The following is a 25261-nucleotide window of genomic DNA, read 5'->3' as shown; positions in this document are numbered from 1 at the left end:
TGTTTAGAAGCTTCGTTTATATCATTGCACTGTCAGTGATTAACGTTCGCCACTAGAGTTATGATACTGTTTCCTTTCACTCTATGGATGACAATTCTCTGCATCCCAAAAAACACAATATCCTTTGATTTTATATTATAACTTGACCAATGGAACTAGACCTTGAACTGAATTCTGAAGGATAAAAGCTTTTCTTTTAGTAAAAATAGTAGTGTTTTTATTTTAAAATGGTGTTCTCACGGGGTGTGTTTTTCTTTTTGTCAATTGGCAGGTAAGCGTGGTGGTTGGCAGGAAAACATTGTTTCTTTTTAATTTGAATGATCCTGATAACCCAATTGATCTGGAATTCCAGCAGCGCTATGGCAACATTGTAACCTATAGATGGTGAGTAAGCACTAACTTCTTAATATCGCAAGAAAAAGCTGAGGTTTTTATCTTTTTAATGTTGTTTATTTTCATTTTTGATACTTATCCCACTATCGCATCAGGATTTTTTTGGCTATACAGTATTCCTTTTAGACTAAAGCAGTGATCTGTGGGGCGCACCCCTCTAGGGGAATATGGAGGAATGTTCAGGGAGTGCATGGTGGGGCCCAGGCCAGTTCCTACAGGGGGTGGGGAAGGAGCACCACCCAACCCCGCTTTATCCCCAGCCCAGCTCTGGCCCCAGCTGCAGCTCCACCCCAATCCCAGTTCCAGCCGCAGGTCTGCTCTGGCCCCAGCCACTGCTCCTCTATGTCCCCTGCTCCACCCCGAGCCCAGCTCTGCCCTCATTCCCTCTCCACCCCCAGGCCAGCTCCACCTCTAGCCTCAGCTCCACCCTCATCCCCAGTTCTGCCCCCGACTCCGCCTTCATCCCAAGAGCCAACTGCAGTTGGAGGGGGGGCACGGACAGATTCCATTACTGATAGGGGGGCCCGACAGGAAAAGTTTGGTCACTACTGGACTGAAGGAATCTACAATTTACACTCCCCTTTACTGAAAATTCTGTTATTTAAAAAGCAGTAATGTCAAAATGAAACGGTAGAGCAGTAGTTCCACACTTAGTAATGATATGGTTGCTGAAATTAGTGAGTAGTTTCTGTTTGGAGGAGAAGTTGGTGACACAGAGTCAGGGTACATTCTTGGTATAATCTGTTTTATTTACAAAAATATACACACCTGTTGCTGGCTTGAGCTGACTTGAGGTCAGAGGACTTGGACTGTGAAACTGTAAAATTAGACGTTCAGGTTCAGGAGCCCAGGGTCTATGACTTCCCCCGAAACTCAGCCCCAAGTCAGCTGATTTAGGCCAGCTGCAGGTGTTTGATTGCTGTATAGACATACCAATAAAACCCCTTCAACAACTCTCTGGGTGAGTAACCAGCTTGTATGCAGCCTTTCAGTAAAGAGTTTCTTTTATCTTAATGACCATTTACGGTTTTCCTTTTTGATTAATTGGAGCTCTGTCTGTACAATTTATGAATTCTAGTTGATGTGAAGTTATATTATGAAAAACTGCTGTATGTCTGTAAAAATACTTGTATGCATGTGGATCCACCATTGCTGACAGATATCAGGTACACACCAGACTGGTACAATGGGGTGATTGCTTAGGACTCAACGACCCTGTTCAGATGCAAACACCTGGGAATGATGAGTGATCTCAAGCCTTGGAAATCCAGTTTATTTTACCCCTCTGAAGGAGGGGGAAAGGTAGGAGCAGCAATAGAAACTTACCAGGAGTAGAACAAAGGCATCCAGGTGACCAGGAGGAGTTTTTAAATAAGGGAGCATACAGGGACAGTGAGCTAGATAGGAAGAAGCAGCATGAGGCAGGAGAGAGCAAGATCACCTAGCAAATAGCAGCCTAATAGGGCAGGAGGGTCCTGCTCACTTTTTGGAGCCCAGAGGCCCCAAGCACTCTGGACAGCCAAAGAATACCCTGGAGTGGTGAGAAAACTGAGGCAGGGACATAGAATCATGGAAATGTGGACCTCAGGACCTCATCTTGTCCAGCCTCCTCTGCTGAGGCAGGACAAAATATACCTAGAACATCCCTGACAAATGTTAATCTGTTCTTAAAAACTTTGAATGATGGAGATTTCACAGTCTCCCTTGGAAGCCTATAATCCTTATAGTTAGAGAAAGTTTTTCCTAATATCTAACCTAAATCGCCCTTTAATCGCAGATTAAGCCCATTACTTCTTGTCCTACCTTCACTAGACAGGGAGAACAATTGATCACCATCCTTTTATAACAGCCCTTGAGATAATTGAAGATTGTTATCAGATCTCCCCCTCAGTTTTGTTTTCTCAAGACTAAATATACCCAGTCTTTTAAAATCTTTCCTCATAGTCAGGTTTTCTAAACCTTTTATCATTTTTGTTCCTCTTCTCTGGACTATCTCCAATTTGTCCACATCTTTATTTAAGTTTATCACCTAAAATTGTACACAGTACTCCAGCTGAGACCTCACAAGAGTAGAGTCGGACAGTTTACCTCCAGTGTCTTACGTACAACACTCCTGTTAATACACCCTGAATGATATTAGCCTTTTTTTGCAATTTTGTCACATTAAGAACATAGCAATCATACTGGGTCAGACAACTTGTCCATTTAGCCCCGCATCCTTTCTTCTTACAATGGCCAATGCCAGATGCTTCAGAGGGAGTAAACAGAACAGGGCAATTTCAAGTGATCCAGTTCCAGCTTCCTGCAGTTGGAGATTAGGGACACCCGGATCATGGGGTTGCGTGCCTGACCATCTTGGCTAATAGCCATTGTGGGATCTATCCTCCATGAACTTATCAAATTCTTTTTTGAACCAAGTTATACCTTCAAACATTCCATGGCAATAAGATCCACAGGTTGACTATGCATTGTGTGAAGAAGTACTTTGTTTATTTTAAACTTGCTGCCTATTAATTTCATAGTGACCCCTAGTTCTTGTGTTATGTGAAGAGTTATATTACACTTCCTTATTCATGATTTTATAGATCTCTATCGTACTCCCTCCTTTTTCATCTTTTTAAACTTAAGAGTGCCATTCTTTTTAATCTCTTCTCATATGAAAGCTGTTCCGTATCCCTAATCATTTTTGTTGCCCTTCTCTGTTCCTTTTCCAATTCTGATATATCTTTCTTGAGATGGAGCAACCAGAACTGTGTGCAATATTCAAAGTGTGGGTGTACAACAATTTATGTAGTGGTATCTTGTTATTTTCTGTTTTATTATCTATCCCTCTCCTAATAGTTCCTGACATTCTGTTAGCGTTTTTGACTGCTGCCGCAGTATTGAGCAGGCTGTTTTCAAGGAACTATCCACATTGACTCCAGGATCTCTTTCTTGAGTGGTAATAGCTAATGTAGATCCCATCATTTTGTATGTTTGGGTTATTTTTTCGATTGTGTATCAACATTAAATCTTCATCTGCCATTTTGTTGCCCAGTCACCAGGTTAGTGAGATCCTTTTGTGTATCTTCACAGTCAGCTTTGGACTTAACCATTTTGAATAATTTTGTATCATCTGCAAACTTCGCCACCTCATTGTTTTCCCCCTTTTCCAGTTCATTAATGAAAAAGTTGAACAGCACAGGTCCCAGTACCGACCGTTAGGGGACCCCTTCTTTTACATCTCTCTGTTGTGAAAACTGACCATTTATTCCTATTCTGCGTTTCCTATTTTTCAGCCAACTACTGATCCACAAGAGGACCTTCCTTCTTATTCCATGACGCTTCGTTTGCTTAGAGCTTTTGATTTGGGACCTTGTCAAAAGCTTTTTGAAAGTCCAAGTACTATCAGGGGTTCTCAAATTGGGGGTCGGGACCCCTCAGGGTCATGAGATTCTTACATGGGGGTTCGCAAGCTGTCAGCCTCCACCCCAAACCCTTCTTTGCCTCCAGCATTTATAATGGTATTAAATATATAAAAAGTGTTTTTAATTTATAAGAAGGGGTCGGACTCAGAGGCTTTCTATGTGAAAGGGGTCACCAGTACAAAAGTTTGAGAACCACTGCTCTATATCAACTGGATCACCCTTGTCCACGTGCTTGTTAACACCCTCAAAAAATTTTAGTAGATTGGGTGAGGCATGATTTCCCTTTACAAAAGCCATGTTGACAGTTCATCAACATATTGTGTTTATCTATGTGTTTGTTGATTCATATTCAATTTCTGATCCACTATAATCCCCAGACCTTTTCAGCACTACTGCTGCCTAGCCAATTATCCCCTTTTGTAGTTGTCCATTTGATTTTCCTTCCTAAGTGCAGTACTTTGCACTTATCTTTACTGAATTTCATCTTGTTGATTGCAGACCAATTCTCCAATTTATGAAGTTCATTTTGAATTCTAATCCTGTCCTCTAAGTGCTAGCAACCCCTCCCTGGTTGGTGTCATCTGCAGATTTTGTAAGCATATTCTCCACTCCATTATCCATGTCATTAATGAAAATATTGACTAGTACCAGACCCAGCAGGGCTGGCCTTAGGGTTGGGTGGACTGGGCATCGGCCCAGGAATGCCGTTTTAAGGGGGTGTCTCCGGAGCTGGGTGCCTCTTCTTCCCCCACTGCTCTGCTGTGCTGCTGTCTGCATCCACTGCTGCTCCTGCCCCACTCCCCTTCCCTGCCTTGGAGCTGCCCCTAGCCAAGATGCTCCCAGGAGCCTTCTGTCTGCTGTTTTCCAACAGTGAGAACCTCAATGAGGCGAGGAGACCTAGACACAGGTCCCACCAACAAATATTTTTATATGTGCTGTAGGAAGACTCAGTGCATTTCTTTCTTTCTTTCTTCAGCAATCTTACTTTCATCCTGCTCAGGAGTTGTTTCTCATATTGTGTTACTGTCTATGCAGCCAAGCTGCCCAGCCATCTCTCTCTCTCTCTCTCTCTCTCTCTCTCTTTAAATGTTGGTTTTGCTATAGGTACGGCGATGGCTACATCATGATTGGCTTCTCACGTGGGTGCTTTGTTGTTATTTCTACACACATTCGTGAGATTGGTCAAGAGATTTTTCAAGCTCGCAATCATAAAGATAACCTAACCAGCATTGCAATATCACAATCACTAAACAAAGCTGCATCATGTGGAGACAACTGGTAAGTGATCATATTTGTTTAATGTCTGAAAATGTCTGAAATAGCAAGTGTCTTAAAGCAAACACTATTATTTATTTTCTTCATTATTCTGACTTTTAATATCTTGTTTCTTTTGGCTTTTTTTTAATCTTTCTTTTTCTGGTTGGCTAATGTGATACTTGAATACAAAGGTGTTAGTGACATACTTTCATTACTGTGTGCTACGGATTAGATACAGAATTCCTGTTAGTAGTACTAGGAATTGTTCATCTAATCCACTTCATGTGCTATTGAGAAAATTTAACCCATTTATGGGATACTAAGGGTTGATCTGCACACCATTTTTGTAACAGTATAACAGTATATCTGTTTAGAAACCAACATAGTTAAAAGTGTGGATGCAATTATCCAGTATAAAGGTGTTTATAACAGTATACCTGAATTTACAGGAATAAGCTATATTGATGTAAGGACTGTTATATCAACTGTATAACTGGGCCCACACAAAGGGGGAGGTTGCACTATTTTTACTGTGTCTATTTTAAAACAAATATAGTGGTACAAACACTGTGTGTAGACAGTCCTCCGTTTGCTTGATGTCTAAAACGTGACTCCTTTAGAACAAGGTAAAATGCATGCATCCTGCTCTGAAGCTAAGCAAACTTTGGCTTGGGAAAACCACTACCTGGAACAGTTTCCAAAGGCTGGGTCTCTCCACTGAGAGATCATGCCACCATCCTCGAAGAGTTTTATCTCAGAAATAGACAAGAAGATCATCTCAATTTCTGTGATGAGTATAATGTGAGAGTTGGATTTTCACACTGTGAACAACCAGACAGATTAAGTGTCTGCATGTCTTTTATTATATATTTGTACAGCACCTAGCACAACCGAGTCCTGATTATTCATATTTATTATTTGTACTACAGTAGCACCTAAAGACCCTGACCCACAGTTCTGGTTTGCATTATGTTAGGCATTGGACGGACGGACCCCAAAATAGTGGCCCCTGCTGGCTAGAGTTTAGATTCTAACTAAGCTAATGATTGTTGGAGCCTCAGCAATGGCTACTATAAAGCAAATAATAAAACTAGACCTGCCATTCAGGTGGCACAAGGATATCCATCTTTGGCAGAGAGCACTTCCTTGATCAATGTCTTGAAACCAGAGTGGTAATGCATTATGCACTACTCACATTATGCAAGAACTGAAGGGCACAGCAGTTGGAATCCAAAGAGACAGCACTATTGCATCCACCATCAGAGGGTATAAAGAGCTAAATACTAAGCTCTTAAGTCTTTCAACTTTAGATCACTAGTTTAAATCCATCCCACTTTCATATTCAGTTGTTTCCACATGGTGATTATTCAGTAGCTTAGTTAAAATGAGTCCAGTCTCTAGTAGGTGAGGGTGACTCACCAAAACTACCACTACATTTCATAGAATCATAGAATCATAGAATATCAGGGTTGGAAGGGACCCCAGAAGGTCATCTAGTCCAACCCCCTGCTCAAAGCAGGACCAAGTCCCAGTTAAATCATCCCAGCCAGGGCTTTGTCAAGCCTGACCTTAAAAACCTCTAAGGAAGGAGATTCTACCACCTCCCTAGGTAACGCATTCCAGTGTTTCACCACCCTCTTAGTGAAAAAGTTTTTCCTAATATCCAATCTAAACCTCCCCCATTGCAACTTGAGACCATTACTCCTCGTTCTGTCATCTGCTACCATTGAGAACAGTCTAGAGCCATCCTCTTTGAAACCCCCTTTCAGGTAGTTGAAAGCAGCTATCAAATCCCCCCCTCATTCTTCTCTTCTGCAGACTAAACAATCCCAGCTCCCTCAGCCTCTCCTCATAAGTCATGTGCTCTAGACCCCTAATCATTTTCGTTGCCCTTCGTTGTACTCTTTCCAATTTATCCACATCCTTCCTGTAGTGTGGGGCCCAAAACTGGACACAGTACTCCAGATGAGGCCTCACCAGTGTCGAATAGAGGGGAACGATCACGTCCCTCGATCTGCTCGCTATGCCCCTACTTATACATCCCAAAATGCCATTGGCCTTCTTGGCAACAAGGGCACACTGCTGACTCATATCCAGCTTCTCGTCCACTGTCACCCCTAGGTCCTTTTCCGCAGAACTGCTGCCGAGCCATTCGGTCCCTAGTCTGTAGCGGTGCATTGGATTCTTCCATCCTAAGTGCAGGACCCTGCACTTATCCTTATTGAACCTCATTAGATTTCTTTTGGCCCAATCCTCCAATTTGTCTAGGTCCTTCTGTATCCTATCCCTCCCCTCCAGCGTATCTACCACTCCTCCCAGTTTAGTATCATCCGCAAATTTGCTGAGAGTGCAATCCACACCATCCTCCAGATCATTTATGAAGATATTGAACAAAACGGGCCCCAGGACCGACCCCTGGGGCACTCCACTTGACACCGGCTGCCAACTAGACATGGAGCCATTGATCACTACCCGTTGAGCCCGACAATCTAGCCAGCTTTCTACCCACCTTATAGTGCATTCATCCAGCCCATACTTCCTTAACTTGCTGACAAGAATGCTGTGGGAGACCGTGTCAAAAGCTTTGCTAAAGTCAAGAAACAATACATCCACTGCTTTCCCTTCATCCACAGAACCAGTAATCTCATCATAAAAGGCGATTAGATTAGTCAGGCATGACCTTCCCTTGGTGAATCCATGCTGACTGTTCCTGATCACTTTCCTCTCCTCTAAGTGCTTCAGGATTGATTCTTTGAGGACCTGCTCCATGATTTTTCCAGGGACTGAGGTGAGGCTGACCGGCCTGTAGTTCCCAGGATCCTCCTTCTTCCCTTTTTTAAAGATGGGCACTACATTAGCCTTTTTCCAGTCATCCGGGACTTCCCCCGTTCGCCACGAGTTTTCAAAGATAATGGCCAAGGGCTCTGCAATCACAGCCGCCAATTCCTTCAGCACTCTCGGATGCAATTCGTCCGGCCCCATGGACTTGTGCACGTCCAGCTTTTCTAAATAGTCCCTAACCACCTCTATCTCTACAGAGGGCTGGCCATCTCTTCCCCATTTTGTGTTGCCCAGCACAGCTGTCTGGGAGCTGACCTTGTTAGTGAAAACAGAGGCAAAAAAAGCATTGAGTACATTAGCTTTTTCCACATCCTCTGTCACTAGCTTGCCTCCCTCATTCAGTAAGGGGCCCACACTTTCCTTGGCTTTCTTCTTGTTGCCAACATACCTGAAGAAACCCTTCTTGTTACTCTTGACATCTCTTGCTAGCTGCAGCTCCAGGTGCGATTTGGCCCTCCTGATATCTTTCCTACATGCCCGAGCAATATTTTTATACTCTTCCCTGGTCATATGTCCAACCTTCCACTTCTTGTAAGCTTCTTTTTTATGTTTAAGATCCGCTAGGATTTCACCATTAAGCCAAGCTGGTCGCCTGCCATATTTACTATTCTTTCGACTCATCGGGATGGTTTGTCCCTGTAACCTCAACAGGGATTCCTTGAAATACAGCCAGCTCTCCTGGACTCCCTTCCCTTTCATGTTAGTCCCCCAGGGGATCCTGGCCATCTGTTCCCTGAGGGAGTCAAAGTCTGCTTTCCTGAAGTCCAGGGTCCGTATCCTGCTGCTTACCTTTCTTCCCTGCGTCAGGATCCTGAACTCAACCAACTCATGGTCACTGCCTCCCAGATTCCCATCCACTTTTGCTTCCCCCACTAATTCTACCCGGTTTGTGAGCAGCAGGTCAAGAAAAGCGCTCCCCCTAGTTGGCTCCCCTAGCACTTGCACCAGGAAATTGTCCCCTACGCTTTCCAAAAACTTCCTGGATTGTCTATGCACCGCTGTATTGCTCTCCCAGCAGATATCAGGAAAATTAAAGTCACCCATGAGAATCAGGGCATGCGATCTAGTAGCTTCCGTGAGTTGCCGGAAGAAAGCCTCATCCACCTCATCCCCCTGGTCCGGTGGTCTATAGCAGACTCCCACCATGACATCACTCTTGTTGCACACACTTCTAAACTTAATCCAGAGACACTCAGGTTTTTCCACAGTTTCGTACCGGAGCTCTGAGCAGTCATACTGCTCCCTTACATACAGTGCTACTCCCCCACCTTTTCTGCCCTGCCTGTCCTTCCTGAACAGTTTATAACCATCCATGACTGTACTCCAGTCATGTGAGTTATCCCACCAAGTCTCTGTTATTCCAATCACGTCATAATTCCTTGACATCACCAGGACCTCCAGTTCTCCCTGCTTGTTTCCAAGGCTTTGTGCATTTGTATATAAGCACTTGAGATAACCTGTTGATCGCCCCTCATTCCCAGTATGAGGCAGGAGCCCTCCCCTCTCAGACATTCCTGCCTGTGCTTCCTCCCGGTATCCCGCTTTCCCACTTACCTCAGGGCTTTGGTCTCCTTCCCCCGGTGAACCTAGTTTAAAGCCCTCCTCACTAGGTTAGCCAGCCTGCTGGCAAAGATGTTCTTCCCTCTCTTCGTAAGATGGAGCCCGTCTCTGCCCAGCACTCCTCCTTCATGGAACACCATCCCATGGTCAAAGAATCCAAAGCCTTCTCTCCGACACCACCTGCGTAGCCATTCGTTGACCTCCACGATTCGACGGTCCCTACCCAGGCCTTTTCCTTCCACGGGGAGGATGGACGAGAACACCACTTGCGCCTCCAACTCCTTTATCCTTCTTCCCAGAGCCACGTAGTCCGCAGTGATCCGCTCAAGGTCATTCTTGGCAGTATCATTGGTGCCCACGTGGAGAAGCAGGAAGGGGTAGCGATCCGAGGGCTTGATGAGTCTCGGCAGTCTCTCCGTCACATCACGAATCTTAGCCCCTGGCAAGCAGCAGACTTCTCGGTTTTCCCGGTCAGGGCGGCAGATAGATGACTCAGTCCCCCGGAGGAGAGAGTCCCCGACCACCACCACCCGCCTTCTCCTCTTGGGAGTGGTGGTCGTGGAACCCCCAACCTCAGGACATCGCATCTCATGCCTCCCAACCAGCGGGGTCTCCTTCTGCTTTCTCCCCCCAGACATATCATCTGGTCCACTCTCCGCAATGGTACCTGTGGAGAGAACATGAAAGCGGTTAGTTACCTGTGTCTGTGTTACTGGAACCCGGACATTCCGCTTACCTCCTCTGGAGGTCACATGTTGCCAAGCTTCTTCACTGGCCTCTTGGCTCCTCTGTGCAACCTGCTCTATATCTTTAGAGCTTTGTGCCCCTAGAAGGCTATCCTGAGTTTGGTCCAGAAAATCCTCAGTCTCTCGTATACAACGCAGGGTCGTTACCTGTTGCTCCAGACCTTCAATCTTCTCTTCCAATATGGAGACCAGCTTGCACTTTGTACAGACAAAGTCGCTTCTGTCCTGTGGAAGAAAGACAAACATGGCACATCCAGTGCAGGTCACAATAGCTGAACCCCCCCCTTCCATATCACCTACCTACTATGAGCTTCCTCAGAGACGTTGGCAAGATGTAAGCCTCACTGGGCTCACTCCAGGCGAACTCCCAGGCAAACTCCTGCTGTGAGCTGCTCTGCTGTCCCCGCTGCTCAGCTGGTTCGCGAGGCTCTGGCTATTTTCAAACAGCCAGGCTTCCCTGACGCAAACACACAGACACCCTAATGCCCGCCCCCTGCAGGCTAGCAGCCAATCAGACACTCACTCAGGCTCTCTCCCTGCCCTCCCAGCAAACACACGCTCGGATACTTCCTCAGCAAGCAAACACACACACTCGGATACTTACCAGTCCCAGGCAAACTCCTGCTGTGAGCTGCTCTGCTGTCCCCGCTGCTCCGCTGGTTCGCTGCCGCTCAGCTGGTTCGCGAGGCTCTGGCTATTTTCAAACAGCCAGGCTTCCCTGACGCAAACACACAGACACCCTAATGCCCGCCCCCTGCAGGCTAGCAGCCAATCAGACACTCACTCAGGCTCTCTCCCTGCCCTCCCAGCAAACACACGCTCGGATACTTCCTCAGCAAGCAAACACACACACTCAGATACTTACCAGTCCCAGGCAAACTCCTGCTGTGAGCTGCTCTGCTGTCCCCGCTGCTCCGCTGGTTCGCTGCCGCTCAGCTGGTTCGCGAGGCTCTGGCTATTTTCAAACAGCCAGGCTTCCCTGACGCAAACACACAGACACCCTAATGCCCGCCCCCTGCAGGCTAGCAGCCAATCAGACACTCACTCAGGCTCTCTCCCTGCCCTCCCAGCAAACACACGCTCGGATACTTCCTCAGCAAGCAAACACACACACTCAGATACTTACCAGTCCCAGGCAAACTCCTGCTGTGAGCTGCTCTGCTGTCCCCGCTGCTCCGCTGGTTCGCTGCCGCTCAGCTGGTTCGCGAGGCTCTGGCTATTTTCAAACAGCCAGGCTTCCCTGACGCAAACACACAGACACCCTAATGCCCGCCCCCTGCAGGCTAGCAGGCTAGCATTTGTTACTAATTGGAACCCTTACTGGCAATCTCAGCAGAAAAGCCAGGGTTTGAATGGATATGGAGACTGAATGTGATCCCCCTCATTCTTCTTTGAGTGCCTGTCTATATATATTCCACTGTTGATACATATACATCCCAGGCACTCAAGATTGGAGTGTTTTGGCAGCAGTGTCCATTTGGGCTGCTCAGATGCTGTGGGTGTCATTATGTTCACATACTAAAGGCATTACGGATTTTGCAGGCCTCAGTTCATCATTGCCCGTATCTGTGAGATATAGCTCCCTAGTGTGTTAACACAATTTTCAACAACTTTTTGTGGATTGTTGTCTATATTAGTGTTAGTTACGATAATTTGCCAGTTGGCAAGGGTTTGGTAGTTTACTTGCTTGTTTTCTTTTCATTTTCTCTTTTATCAGGAGCGTCTTCCTAATACTAAGGCTTAGGTCTCATCTGAAGTTGCCTGGTTTTATGTATTGCTCCTCTATGTATTGTGAGGTGCCATTATAAGTTTATCTCAGGAGATGGAGAGGGTCATATCCCTGATAAATGCAAATCCTTTTTCTAAAAGGACTTTGAAGGCAAGAGAGGCACACCTTAAGCTGTTTTTATTTGACTGCTCTATGCAGCCTGCCTCTGATCCAGGGTGGGGAGAGCCCCCTTTTCCCCAGGGAGGTTTGATTTCAGTCCAACCCATATGAGTTCCAATTACATTAGGTTGTGGGCCCCATCTTCTAAGACTGTCCCAACTATGGATGTGGGTAGGACTGAAATGCCAGAACCTTGGAGAAAAAGGAGCATCACTCCTTTGGAAAGAGCAGGGACAGATCCCTGCTGGGAATTCGTAGTAAAAAGAGGTCCAAGTTCCCTTTCCACTCCCAATCTAAAGAGACTCCTTTGTCTGAGTTGACTACCTCTGGAACTCTGAGGGAGTAAGTTACCAAAACTCTGGCACCGTCTCAGGAATCAAAACTAGCTGCCTCTGAGACCAGAGCATCAGGGGCTACTTCAAAACCAAGTGCTCCGCCATCAACTGTTGCAGCACCAACTCTTTTTGATACCGGTCTCTTTGGTACTGTTTCCTTCGACACTGAGTACTTCAGCACTGGACATGTCAGCACAATCCACCCTGGTGCTATCCATCCCCACACCGAGATTACGGCACCATGTTTCTCCATAGTGAAGAAGCATGCTGTATCAAAGGATATTCATGTCCTGATGAGCCAGAATCTTCATTGCGCTACACAGAGCTAAATTTCCTCACCAGAATGACTGGTGGTCATTCAGTGCAGACTGGGTGGTGCAGGTTGCAACCTAGTACACTAGCTTCAGCAGCCTCCCCCTTAGATGTAGAGTGCTCTTGCGTCTCATCAAATTCCCAGCACAGCAGGGAGGGATCCCCTATATATTCACCAAGGACCTCCTCAGTTGATCCTTATGCCTCTGAAAGCGAGTCAAGGGCTTCATTCATGCCTATATTATATGGGGGTATGGGAGTAGACATATGCCCTGGTCCCCTTCTCCCTGGCCCCCAGGACTTTTTCCATGTAGAGCCATTATGGCCCTGTTAGAACTCCTGAGGTCTTCATCAGATGAGGCACCACCCTTCTGTACCACCATCCAGAGTAAAACCTCTTTTTCTGCACCTCCCCAGGGACCTAGGATTTCTCAGCTTGCAGTCCATGATGTTTGTAGGACCTTTTTTGGAAAGGTCCAGATCTTTCAGAGTTTCTACAAGATAGCATTTACTGACAGAATGAAGGGTCAAGTGGTATAAGCTTGGATTATCCAAATGGATGTCGGGCTGTATCACGGTCTGTAATGAGCTAGCTAGTTTATATCCTCCTGCTGAGATTAGGGCTCTTTCTCTTCTAGGGCCCAGGCAGCCTTTGCAGCTTCTTTTCAAACTATTACCATTTCAGACATCTGCAGGGCAGCTACTTGGGGTTCAGTTCATACTTATACAGTTCATACTTCCATTCCCTTGTGGAAGCATTGAAATCTGATGCTTCTTTTGGCAGAACAGTGCTGCAGTCTTTAAGTATACTCCAAGCACCCACTTCCTTACATTAAGTTACTGCTTGTGAACCACCAAAAGTGGAATATATGTAGACAAGCACTCGAAGAAAGAAAAGTTACTTCAGTAAATGGTGTTCTTTGACATATGTTGTCCACATATATTCTACAACCCTCCCTCCTTCCCTGCTACTGTGGAATCCTATAACACCTAGAGTCTGTAGTGGCAAAGGAACTAAATGGCAGTTGGGCACACACTGCCCATTATGCCCTCAGTCCTGGAGCATGTGGACATTTGGGGAACATGTGTGGCCCCAGAAGATACAGCTGGCAAAAAGATCCAATCTCAACCACATGGGGTACATGCTCACCAAGAGTAGAATATATATGGACAGCACATCTTGAAGGATTCCAGTTACTGTAAAGTAATTTATTTAGGGATAATCCCTCCAGAATAGGATTGAGGCAAGTGATGCAGCAGGGTAGGAAAGTTCCACAGTGCAGTAGCAGCACAAAGACTTAATGCTCCTGTGTTCTGAATCTAGCGACTTTTAACTGATGTTAGTGTTTGTGGTCCAGGGACCAGTTGCTTAGGTCCATGATTCAGTGTTAGCCCATCAGGTGCTTCTGTGTGTGTGCATGAGTGTATCATGACAGAGCTACATGAGAAAGGGTAGTGTTATTTTTCCCATCCTTGAAGTCCTGAATGGAAAACTCCTCTTCCACTTCTCAATATATTTGTCCCATGAGAGGATGGATCAGTCTGTCATTCTCCCAGTGTCCAGGAAGAGCAGTCTATGATCATAATCATATATCCATATAAGTAACATGATGTCTGTGCAGCCAGCCTCAGTATTCAGTGCAGAAACTAAAATGCATACAAGGAGTCAGACACATTTTTGTTTGTTTCTTGACTTTAGCAAAGCTTTTGACACGGTCTCCCACAGCATTCTTGTCAGCAAGTTAAGGAAGTATGGGCTGGATGAATGCACTATAAGGTGGGTAGAAAGCTGGCTAGATTGTCGGGCTCAACGGGTAGTGATCAATGGCTCCATGTCTAGTTGGCAGCCGGTGTCAAGTGGAGTGCCCCAGGGGTCGGTCCTGGGGCCCGTTTTGTTCAATATCTTCATAAATGATCTGGAGGATGGTGTGGATTGCACTCTCAGCAAATTTGCGGATGATACTAAACTGGGAGGAGTGGTAGATACGCTGGAGGGGAGGGATAGGATACAGAAGGACCTAGACAAATTGGAAGATTGGGCCAAAAGAAATCTAATGAGGTTCAATAAGGATAAGTGCAGGGTCCTGCACTTAGGATGGAAGAATCCAATGCACCGCTACAGACTAGGGACCGAATGGCTCGGCAGCAGTTCTGCGGAAAAGGACCTAGGGGTGACAGTGGACGAGAAGCTGGATATGAGTCAGCAGTGTGCCCTTGTTGCCAAGAAGGCCAATGGCATTTTGGGATGTATAAGTAGGGGCATAGCGAGCAGATCGAGGGACGTGATCGTTCCCCTCTATTCGACACTGGTGAGGCCTCATCTGGAGTACTGTGTCCAGTTTTGGGCCCCACACTACAAGAAGGATGTGGATAAATTGGAAAGAGTACAGCGAAGGGCAACAAAAATGATTAGGGGTCTAGAGCACATGACTTATGAGGAGAGGCTGAGGGAGCTGGGATTGTTTAGTCTGCAGAAGAGAAGAATGAGGGGGGATTTGATAGCTGCTTTCAACTACCTGAAAGGGGGTTTCAAAGAGGATGGCTCTAGACTGTTCTCAATGGTAGCAGATGACAGAACGAGGAGTAATGGTCTCAAGTTGCAATGGGGGAGGTTTAGATTGGATATTAGGAAAAACTTTTTCACTAAGAGGGTGGTGAAACACTGGAATGCGTTACCTAGGGAGGTGGTAGAATCTCCTTCCTTAGAGGTTTTTAAGGTCAGGCTTGACAAAGCCCTGGCTGGGATGATTTAACTGGGACTTGGTCCTGCTTTGAGCAGGGGGTTGGACTAGATGACCTTCTGGGGTCCCTTCCAACCCTGATATTCTATGATTCTATGATTCTATGATTTGATTTGGGAAATGATTTCAGTTTAATATTTCTCTAAATTAATTTTTACTTGGCTTCCTATAAATACTAAAGTATATAACATCTAGGTCAGAGGTGGGCAAACTATGGCCCGCGGGCCACATCCGGCCCGTGGGACCATCCTGCCCAGCCCCTGAGCTCCCGGCCGGAGAGGCTAGCCCCTGACCCCTCCCCTGCTGTTCCCCCTCCCCCACAGCCTCAGTGCACCGCGCTGCCAGCGCTCTGGCCCGCTGCTCCTGCAGGGCAATGGGGCAGCATGGTTGGCTCCAGCATGGTAAGGGGGCGGGGAGCAGAGGGTGCCGGGGGGCAGATAGGGGCAGTTGGATGGGGCAGAGGTTCTGGGTGGGGGTAATCGGGGAACGGGGGTGCTGGATAGGCATGGAAGTCCCGGAAGGTCTGTCAGGGGGTTGGGGTGTGAATATGGGGTTGGGGCAGTTGGAGTAGGGGGGGTCAGATGGGTCAGGAGTTCTGTGGGGGGCAGTCAGGGGACAGGGAGCGGTTGGATGGGGCAGAGGTTTGGGGGGCGGTCGGAATGGGGAACGGGGGGGTTAGATAAGGGGTGGGGCCCCGGGTGGGTGGGTGGGCAGTCAGGGGACAAGGAGCTGGGGGGTTGGATTGGTTCGGAGATTCGGGGGGGCAGTCAGGGTGCGGGAAGTGGGAGGAGATGGATGGGGGCGGGGGCCAAGCTGTTTGTGGAGGCACAGCCTTCCCTATCCGGCCCTCCATATAGTTTGCAATCCTGATGTGTCCCTCTGGCCAAAAAGTTTGCCCATCCCTGGTCTAGGTTGACAGTGTCTGTTTTTCAAAAACTACATATTTGGGGAACCTAAAGCACTTGGCATTCTCCCTTTAATATTTTTTTTCTCCATAATGAGCTTCTCTCTCTTCATTAACTATTTTCAGTTCATGATGGTTAGGATGATAGTTCTAGTAAAGGTAGTGACTGTTTATATTTTGTTTTAGCATTAAGATTCATGACCTGTCAGAACTGAAAGAAATGTATGCTATAATAAACCTGGATGATGAAAATAAAGGTATGATAAAGTTTCCAAAGCTGATAGATATTTTGCCAAATCATGTAAAACAGAATTTTGTTTACATTAATATGTTTACAGGGGGGAAAGTACAGAGAAGAATATTTATTGAAAAGCTGTCTAAATATACACTATTGTTAACTCCCTCCTTTCCAATGTGTATGTATTATGAGATGGTCTATTTGCCAAACTGGGTATTTAACATAGCTTTCGGGGGTGGCGGTTTGGGGTTTTTTTTAATAAAACACATAGAACTTGTTTTTCAAAACAGTTGATTGTCCAGTATTTTTGAATCCGTAACATAGTATATTCAAATTACTAAAATAATAGTGTGTTTACTTTTTCCCGTTTTGCTTTTCTGAGAGGCATGTTCTTCTGTTAAGATTATGTATATCTCTGGAGTAGGAGTCCCTCCCACCGTTGCCTCCTATTTCAATATTGGATTCATTTATTGTGAATTTCGATACAATTCACTCTGAAACTAAGACCAAATTAGCGGGTTATGGTCTGTGATGATAAACTATTTCTGTTCCATTCTACATAGGTTTTTATACTTAAGTACAAAGGGTGTGAAAAAATTAGGGCTCTCAAGCAATTAAAAAATTAATCGCAATTAAAAAAATTAATCGTGCAATTAATCACACTGTTGAACAATAATAGAGTCCCATTTATTTAAATATTTTTGGATGTTTTCTACATTTTCAAATATATTGATTTCAATTACAACACAATACAAAGGGTACAGTACTCATTTTATATTATTTTTATTACAAATATTTGCACTGTAAAAAACAAAAGAGATAGTATTTCAATTCACCTCATAGAAATACAGTAGTGCAATCCCTTTTATCATGAAAGTTGAACTTACAAATGTAGATTTATGTACAAAAAATAACTGGATTCAAAATTAAAACAATGTAAAACTTTAGAATCTACAGGTCCACTTAGTCCTACTTCAGCCAATCGCTCAGACGAACAAGTTTGGTTATAATTTGCAGGAGATAATGCTACTCATGCCTTGTTTACAATGTCCCCTGAAAGTGAGAACAGGCATTTGCATGGCATTGTTGTAGCCGGCATCGCAAGATATTTACATTCCAGATGTGCTAAAGATTCATATGTCCCTTCATGCTTCAGCCACCATTCCAGAAGACATGCGTTCATGCTGATGACTGGTTCTGCTCGATAACGATCCAAGGCAGAGCAGACCGACGTGTTCATTTTCATCATCCGAGTCAGATGCCACCAGCAGAAGGTTGATTTTTCTTTTTTGGTGGTTTGGGTTCTGTAGTTTCCGCATCAGAGTGTTGCTCCTTTAAGACATCTGAAAGCATTGAAACACCCTGTCCCTCTCAGATTTTGGAAGGCACTTCAGATTCTTAATCCTTGGGTTGAGTGCTGTATCTATCCTTACAAATCTTACTTTGGTACCTTCTTTGCATTTCGTCAAATCTGCTGTGAAAGTGTTCTTAAAATGAACATGTGCTGGGTCATCATCCAAGGCTGCTACAACATGAAATACATGGCAGAATGTGGGTAAAACAGAACAGCAGACATACAATTCTCCCCCAAGGCGTTCAGTCACAAATTTAATTAAACACATTATTTTTTTAACGAGCGACATCAGCATGGAAGCATGTCCTCTGGAATGGTGGCCAAAGCATGAAGGGACATATCTGGCACGTAAATACCTTGCAATGCTGGCTACAAAAGTGCCATGGAAATACCTGTTCTCACTTTGTGGTGACATTGTAAATAAGAAGAGGGAGGCATTATTTCCTGTAAATGTAAACAAGCTTGTTTGTCTTAGTGATTGGCTAAACAAAAAGTAGAACTGAGTGGACTTGTAGGCTCTGAAGTGTTACATTGTTTTGTTTTTGTGTGCAGTTATGTAACAACAAAAAAATCTACATTTGTAAGTTGCACTTTCATGACACAGTACTTTATATGAGGTTAATTGAAAAATACTATTTATTTTGTTTATCTTTTACAGTGCAAATATTTGTAATCAAGAATAATATACACTTTAATTTCAATTACAAGACAGAATACAATATATATGAAAATATAGAAAAACATCCAAAATATTTAATAAATTTCAATTGGTATTCTATTGTTTAACAGTGTGATTAAAACTGCGATTAATTGCGATTAATTTTTTTGAGTTAATTGCGTGAGTTAACTTCGATTAATCAACAGCCCTAGAAAAAATATTCTTAAGTAATGAAACTTTGACATGGTCACATTTTTTAAAAACAATAGAATTGTTTGTGGTTTCACTGACTACCAAGTAGCTATTTTTGTTGTTGCTGTAAAAGTTTGTCAATATTTTAGGTCTAGATCACCTGGCTTGGACAGATGATGGACAGTTGTTGGCAGTGTCTACACAAAGAGGGTCACTTCACGTCTTCTTGACAAAGCTTCCAATCCTTGGAGATGCTTGCGGCACGCGGATTGCTTACCTCACTTCTCTTCTTGAAGTTACTGTGGCCAATCATGTTGAAGGAGTATGCTAGCCTATTAATTTTTCACTTAATTGAGATGTAACTTTTAAATAAGTAATAACAATGAAAAAATTTGGTATGATTTTCTCATAGGAGCTACCAGTCACAGTTTCTGTTGAAGTGGAGCCAAACTTTGTTGCTGTAGGTCTTTATCATTTGGCTGTAGGAATGAATAATCGTGCTTGGTTTTATGTACTTGGAGAGAATAGTAAGTATGACTGTAGTTCTCTTATTTTAAAGTATCATATCAACCATTATCTGCAAAATATAAGTCCATTTTATAAAACAGGTGTTTTGTTTAACTCTTCTAATATTCTACTTAGTGCAAGGTGTTGTTATTGTATAATCTCATGGGACACCAAAATTCAGGACTGCACATTGGATTTCCAGAATTTGGATTGGTACAAACAAGACATTGTGGAGGCAATTAGAACCAAAATTCAGGGTTCCCAGGATATGATGAAGCCTTTTATTCTTTATGTCATCAGGTCAAACGCAGCTCATGCTGCCTGAAAGTCACTTCCAAATGAAGGTTGTTTGGCTTATGTAAAATTAGTTGATGGTCTCAGTTGATATTGGCAGTCCTAGAAGAGAGGCCGAGGCTAAACTATTCTCAAATTCCTAACGGTGTTCTACCCAAAGTTTAGATGGATTGGTGGGGCAGAGTGGAAAAGTTTGTGCTATACCTGTTTTTTTAGGCAACAGACTTAAGTCTTGGTACTTGTCAATCCAACATCTTTTATGAATAAAAAGATTACTCTAAAGGGAAAAAAGTCCAGTGTTAGTCATAGATGGACTAACTATAGGTTAGTGAGGTTTTGTTGGGCAAAGAGGGTCCCTTTTAACCCTTAGTAACATAAGGATGTGACTGCTGTCTCATAGTCTCCCATGTTTCTGTCAAGAGTTCTTCCTACTTCTCCACATTTTACTCCCCTGCCCATAATAATTAGATTATTATGAATTATTCAGGTAGGTAGGAAGAACACAAAATGGACCATGCACAATTTATCTTTTTTTTTTCTTCCCTCTTCCCTTCCACTTAAATTCTGTAGGTGTAAAAAAGCTTAAAGACATGGAGTATCTGGGGACAGTAACCAGTATGTATCTTAATTCTGACTATGCTGCCGCACTCTTTGAGGGTAAAGTCCAGTTGCATATGGTAAGTATACAGAAGATTTTGAACTCTGAAAGGCCAGCTGAACTGAGGTGGCAATAGACTGAGGAAGAAATTGTGAGTCCTAATGATAGCAAAATTGGTCTGAGTAGAAGTTAGGTGCTGGGTGAGGAGATGTAACTAACTGAGGAAGAGTTAAAAACCTTCCAAAAAAGTATTTTAGTAGCAAACATGAGAACAACAACTGAGTTACAGGTGGCTTGCAGAAGTGTACATTCTGTCTTGAAATGGCAGTGGATGAGAAGAAAGTGCTAGTTTTTGAGGTGTTTAACAAGTTTTCTTTGGAAGCTCTGTATGGGAGCAGCTAGTGGTTTGTAAGCGGTACATATGAAAGGGCAAATCTGAGCTAGTTATAACAACTAGGGTAATGCCTTAGTGTCCGTTTCATACAGACAAAATTCATTAATATCTCACTAGTGGTGGTGATTTAAGTTTTGCTTTTTCCTTATGCTTTAGATAGAAGGTGAATGTTTGGATGCTCTGGAAGAACGAGAGACTCGACTTTTCCCAGCGGTGGATGATAAATGTCGAATCTTGTGCCATGCTCTTACTGGTGATTTCCTCATCTATGGTACAGATGTAAGTATATTATTTGTTTCAAATTCTTCTTAGATTCAATAAGTTTCTGGTTTTGATTACTTGGACTATTTCTCTTCATACAATAGGCATAAAGTGCTATGCAATGTACCAATACTTACTTTGTATGCAAGCTATGTTTTAGGCAAACGGAGACAAAATTTTAGCCAGCTTCCTTAATTATTTAGGCCTGTGTGTGATGCAGTTGCACTGGCACATTACAGTGATTCCGTTGGTTTTGGTTGATGCTCAGCTTTGTAGCTTAAGGCCAAGTCCTGCTTTCATTGAAGTCATTGGCAAAACTGCTATTGAATTTATTATTATTACACTGGTGCCCAGGGGTATATATCAAGGATTAGGTCTCCATTTTGCTAGGAGCCGTACAGACTTGCAGGAAAAAGATAACCTAGATTATGAGGGACTATTATGTGACAACTGCACAGGAGTATCATCCACCACATGTTATCCCCTTTACAAACATAAAGGCACAGCTTCTGCCTCCAACAGCTCACAGTCTAAAAAGATACACAGAGTGGAGGGATTAACGGGTGCCCTCTGGGGCACCTGGCATTGGCCACTGTCAGAAGACAGGATACTGGGCTAGATGGACCTTTGTTATGTTCTTATGTTACCACAGTAATGATTAGCCACATCCTAATCTATTAAATGGTTTTTAGTTTGTTTGGCTTTGTTTATAAATTGTCTGTATATCTAGAGTTGCCCCTCAACCTTGCACTATTAATGAGAGAGTTTCTTGTAGACATTGCTTTAGGAGTGTGTCTTCACGATGTGTTACCCCCAAAAATCAGACTCCCTGCAGTGGCTTGCCTACCTCAGTAAATCAGTTCTCAATTTGTCTGGTTTTGGTAGGAGAAAGGAGGTGAGCCACCCTAAAGGAATTGCCAAGGTTTCACCAGAGGTTTTTCCCTCTGACCTTTGGAAAACTCCCCAGAACAGGCTAACTCTGTTGACCTTTGGGAGTACACAGATACAGCTATCCACTCAAAGGATTGACACTCAGGCGTGAGTTTTGAAAACAAAAATATTCTTTATTTAATGTATCAGTGTTCTCTGATACAATAAATCTTAAAAGCATATATAAACAAAACAAAACACGAATTCTGTTAGCAAAAGTATACACATCAAAGTACCCAATACTGTAGTACCATCCAACTGGAAATATATTTAAGTGGTTACATTCTACATGCAAGTGATCATTCATATGTAGGATGCTGACAGCAAGTTCTTACTTAAATATTAAAACTGTATACATAGTAACAAATATACATACACAAACAAACATCCAACTTTATTATCTCAGGCATACAGATTCATGTATCCTATTTTCTCCTTATACCATGGTCATCATGCTTACTTTTCCACAGTCTTCTTTCCCTCAGATCCATCAAATGGTCCTTCTGTTCTATCACAGCTACTTCTTAGCTGCTGCTGCTGTATTTGCTTTTCTGCTACTGACTCTGTAACCCACACACCTCCTGGGTGTGGTGTTTTGTCCCATTTAGTAGCACCGAGGTCTCATAGAGAGAGAGATAAAATGAGTCTGCTCTACAGCCTTAGCTAACAGCTAGTTGTCTTTTAGCTCATTCGGTAGAGGCTCATGCACTAAGCTCTAGAGGTCTCTGGTTCTGTCCCTTCTGTCGACGTTACACCTCTGCGTGATTGCTTGGTCTGCCACAACAACTCCCTAGCTCTAGTCTTCCCTTCTTTAGTGATTTCAGTTCTCTTCCTGCTTCTTCTGACTTCTCCTGCTGACAAACTCTCTTCCTTCTGCTCTCTCATTCCAACGTCTCTGACAGTGACCAACACATACACTCAAGCATCTCAGCTTTCCGCCTTATACACGCTTTTTGGCCTATTCTGATTGGTTACTTCCTCAGTCCTTCTTGTTAGCATACCTATCCTCCAGTCATCTTTAAGCCTACTCTGATTGGTCTGTTCTTGTAACCCAATCACAGCTGCTAAATGCATCGATCAATCAATGCTGGACGTGGTTGAAAACCTGTGCCATGCTCAACTGACCCCTCCCTTCAAGTTTTGTAGTGACCTTTATCTCACTGCAGCCTGCCTGTTTGCTATAGGCCAAATTGGTCCAAGACCACCATTTTTTCTGGCTGTGATTACCTGTTACCACCATCTTGTTATCCCTGGCTGTAACCACTTAAAACTGTCTTTCTTAGTTATTAAACCCTTATAACTATAAACAGTTATACATTTATATGCATCTTAACATTAGGATTCACTGTTACCACTCCAATTTTTACTAATTTAAATAAGTTTAATTTTGATTCCTCCCTTGCTTCAGCTAGTGATGGCAGGGCAATGTTCTTAATGCTGTATTCCTTACTGTAGTATGGTAGGCACTCACCCCCGTGGCACCTCCTGCTGGTTGTCTGGGAATTAGCTCAGTTTCAGCTTCGGAGTGCCTCCTGCAGGCTGGTGTCTTCCTACCGGTGCCTGCTTCATCCTGCTCTCCACCACTTATCACACTTCAGCCCCCGTGTTCCTCCCGGACTCCGGTGCCCCTTACCTTGGAGTGCTTCCCCTCAGCAGTGTCCCCACACTCTGGGTCTCCCCTACCCAGGGAACCCCAATCCCCTCATCCCACCTTGCCTCAATGACCCACTGCCAGTCCTCATTTAGTCCCTTCCCTCAGGGCAAACTGCAGTCTGAAGTGGCCACTCATCAGCAAGGGGGTTTCAACCTGCTGCCTTTCCAGCCCCAGCTGCCTCCCTGCAGCCCTAGTATTTCCCCTGCCCTTTAGCAAGGCCTCATCCTGGGGACTCACCAGGCCAGAGCTCCTAAGCTCTGCCTGCCTTTCCCCACCCTGATCTGCCTCAGGTACCCTGCTTGCTCTCCCAGGCAACCTGTCCTCTCTGCTCCTCAGCTGGAGCAAGAGTGTCCTCTCACTCCCTCAGTCTGCCCTTTTATCAGGGTCAGCTGGACCCTAATTGGGTATGGCCACCCAACCAGCTTCCCTTGGCTGCTTTTAGTCCCTTCTTAACTGGAGCGGAGTGACTGCCCCACTACATTTACACAGAATAGAGCAGCTGAAAAATCTCTTTTATCAGAGGGATTTGAATTAAGAGAGGATAGTGGCTTTGAGGACAAGCTCATGAAATGCATTTCATATGTTGGAGTTTTGAGAACATTGTTAGTGGACATACAGTGTGTGAAGGCTGACATCATTGGTGGAGGGTAAGGAACAGAAGAAGCACCTTTGGAAAATAAATGAAGTGATAAACAGTCACACATCATTATCTGGGCTGGCATCAGGTATATGAAAAACAAAGGACGTGTTGGCACAACCCACAACTTCCTCACAATTTTTAATGTAAGTTTTTGAACAGAAGCCTAGAAACTAGAATAACCAAGATGATCAGGAAGAGAGATGAGAGAATTTACAAGCAGTAGAAAGAAACATTGTCTGGCAGTTGTATGAATTGTTTTCTTTAGAAGATTATTCTGAAGTCATCAAGAATGATTAGATTTGGATTTTTATCCACTGGTATTTTTTTAATTTATGTACTATACTCTTGCTGTGTGGCTGTAGCTCATCATCGTAATAGCAGATGTTGTGCATCTGGGGTTAAACTTCATTTTAGAATAGCAGCAGCACAGAGATGATATACTTGTCTTCCAAGAAGAAGTCTTAACCATATAACTAACTAGAACTCATATGGAATGAGTCCCATATGAGGAGAGATTAAAGAGGCTAGGACTTTTCAGCTTGGAAAAAAGGAGACTAAGGTGTGGATATGATAGAGGTATATAAAATCACGAGTGGTGTGGAGAAAGTGAATAAGGAAAAGTTATTTACTTGTTCCCATAATATAAGAACTGGGGGCCACCAAATAAAATTAATGGGCAGCAGGTTTAAAACAAATAAAGGAAGGTCTTCTTCACGTAGCGCACAGTCAACCTGTGAAACTCCTTGCCTGAAGAGGTTGTGAAGGCTAGGACTATAACAGGGTTTAAAAGAGAACTGGATAAATTCATGGAGATTCAGTCCATTAATGGCTATTAGCCAGGATGGGTAAGGAATGGTGTCCCTACCCTCTGTTTGTCAGAGGGTGGAGATGGATGACAGGAGAGAGATCACTTGATCATTACCTGTTAGGTTCACTTTTGCTGGGACACCTGGTATTGGCCACTGTTGGTAGACAGCGTAGTGGGCTGGATGGACCTATGGTCTGACCCAGTATGGCCATTCTTATGTTCTCATGTAGAATATGCACTCATTTCAGAAACCTTTTTTTTCTTTCCTCAAATCTTATCTGCTGGTTCAAAAACCCTAGTGTCAGCCACAGTTGGAATTTTTGCAAGACTGTAGACAAGGTTTAAGACA

General features: G+C 44.0%; 1 protein-coding gene across 4 annotated transcripts in view; it reads left to right on the top strand.

Annotated features, from left to right (window-relative positions):
- Positions 1-25261, top strand: part of WDR19 (WD repeat domain 19) — a 111374-nt gene that overhangs the window by 30032 nt on the left and 56081 nt on the right. For all 4 annotated transcript variants that reach the window (XM_038401074.2, XM_038401073.2, XM_038401078.2 and 1 more), the window contains exons 8-14: positions 272-384; positions 4905-5078; positions 16571-16641; positions 18976-19148; positions 19239-19353; positions 20198-20304; positions 20776-20898. In XM_038401074.2, the coding sequence (XP_038257002.1) occupies positions 272-384; positions 4905-5078; positions 16571-16641; positions 18976-19148; positions 19239-19353; positions 20198-20304; positions 20776-20898 (876 nt within the window). The remainder of the gene's footprint in view (positions 1-271; positions 385-4904; positions 5079-16570; positions 16642-18975; positions 19149-19238; positions 19354-20197; positions 20305-20775; positions 20899-25261) is intronic.

This window comes from Dermochelys coriacea, chromosome 4 (assembly GCF_009764565.3).
Source record: "Dermochelys coriacea isolate rDerCor1 chromosome 4, rDerCor1.pri.v4, whole genome shotgun sequence".
NCBI classification, from domain to species: Eukaryota; Metazoa; Chordata; order Testudines; family Dermochelyidae; genus Dermochelys; species Dermochelys coriacea.
The sequence above is the reverse complement of the archived record's forward strand: the minus strand, read 5'-3'. Positions and strand labels throughout refer to the sequence as shown.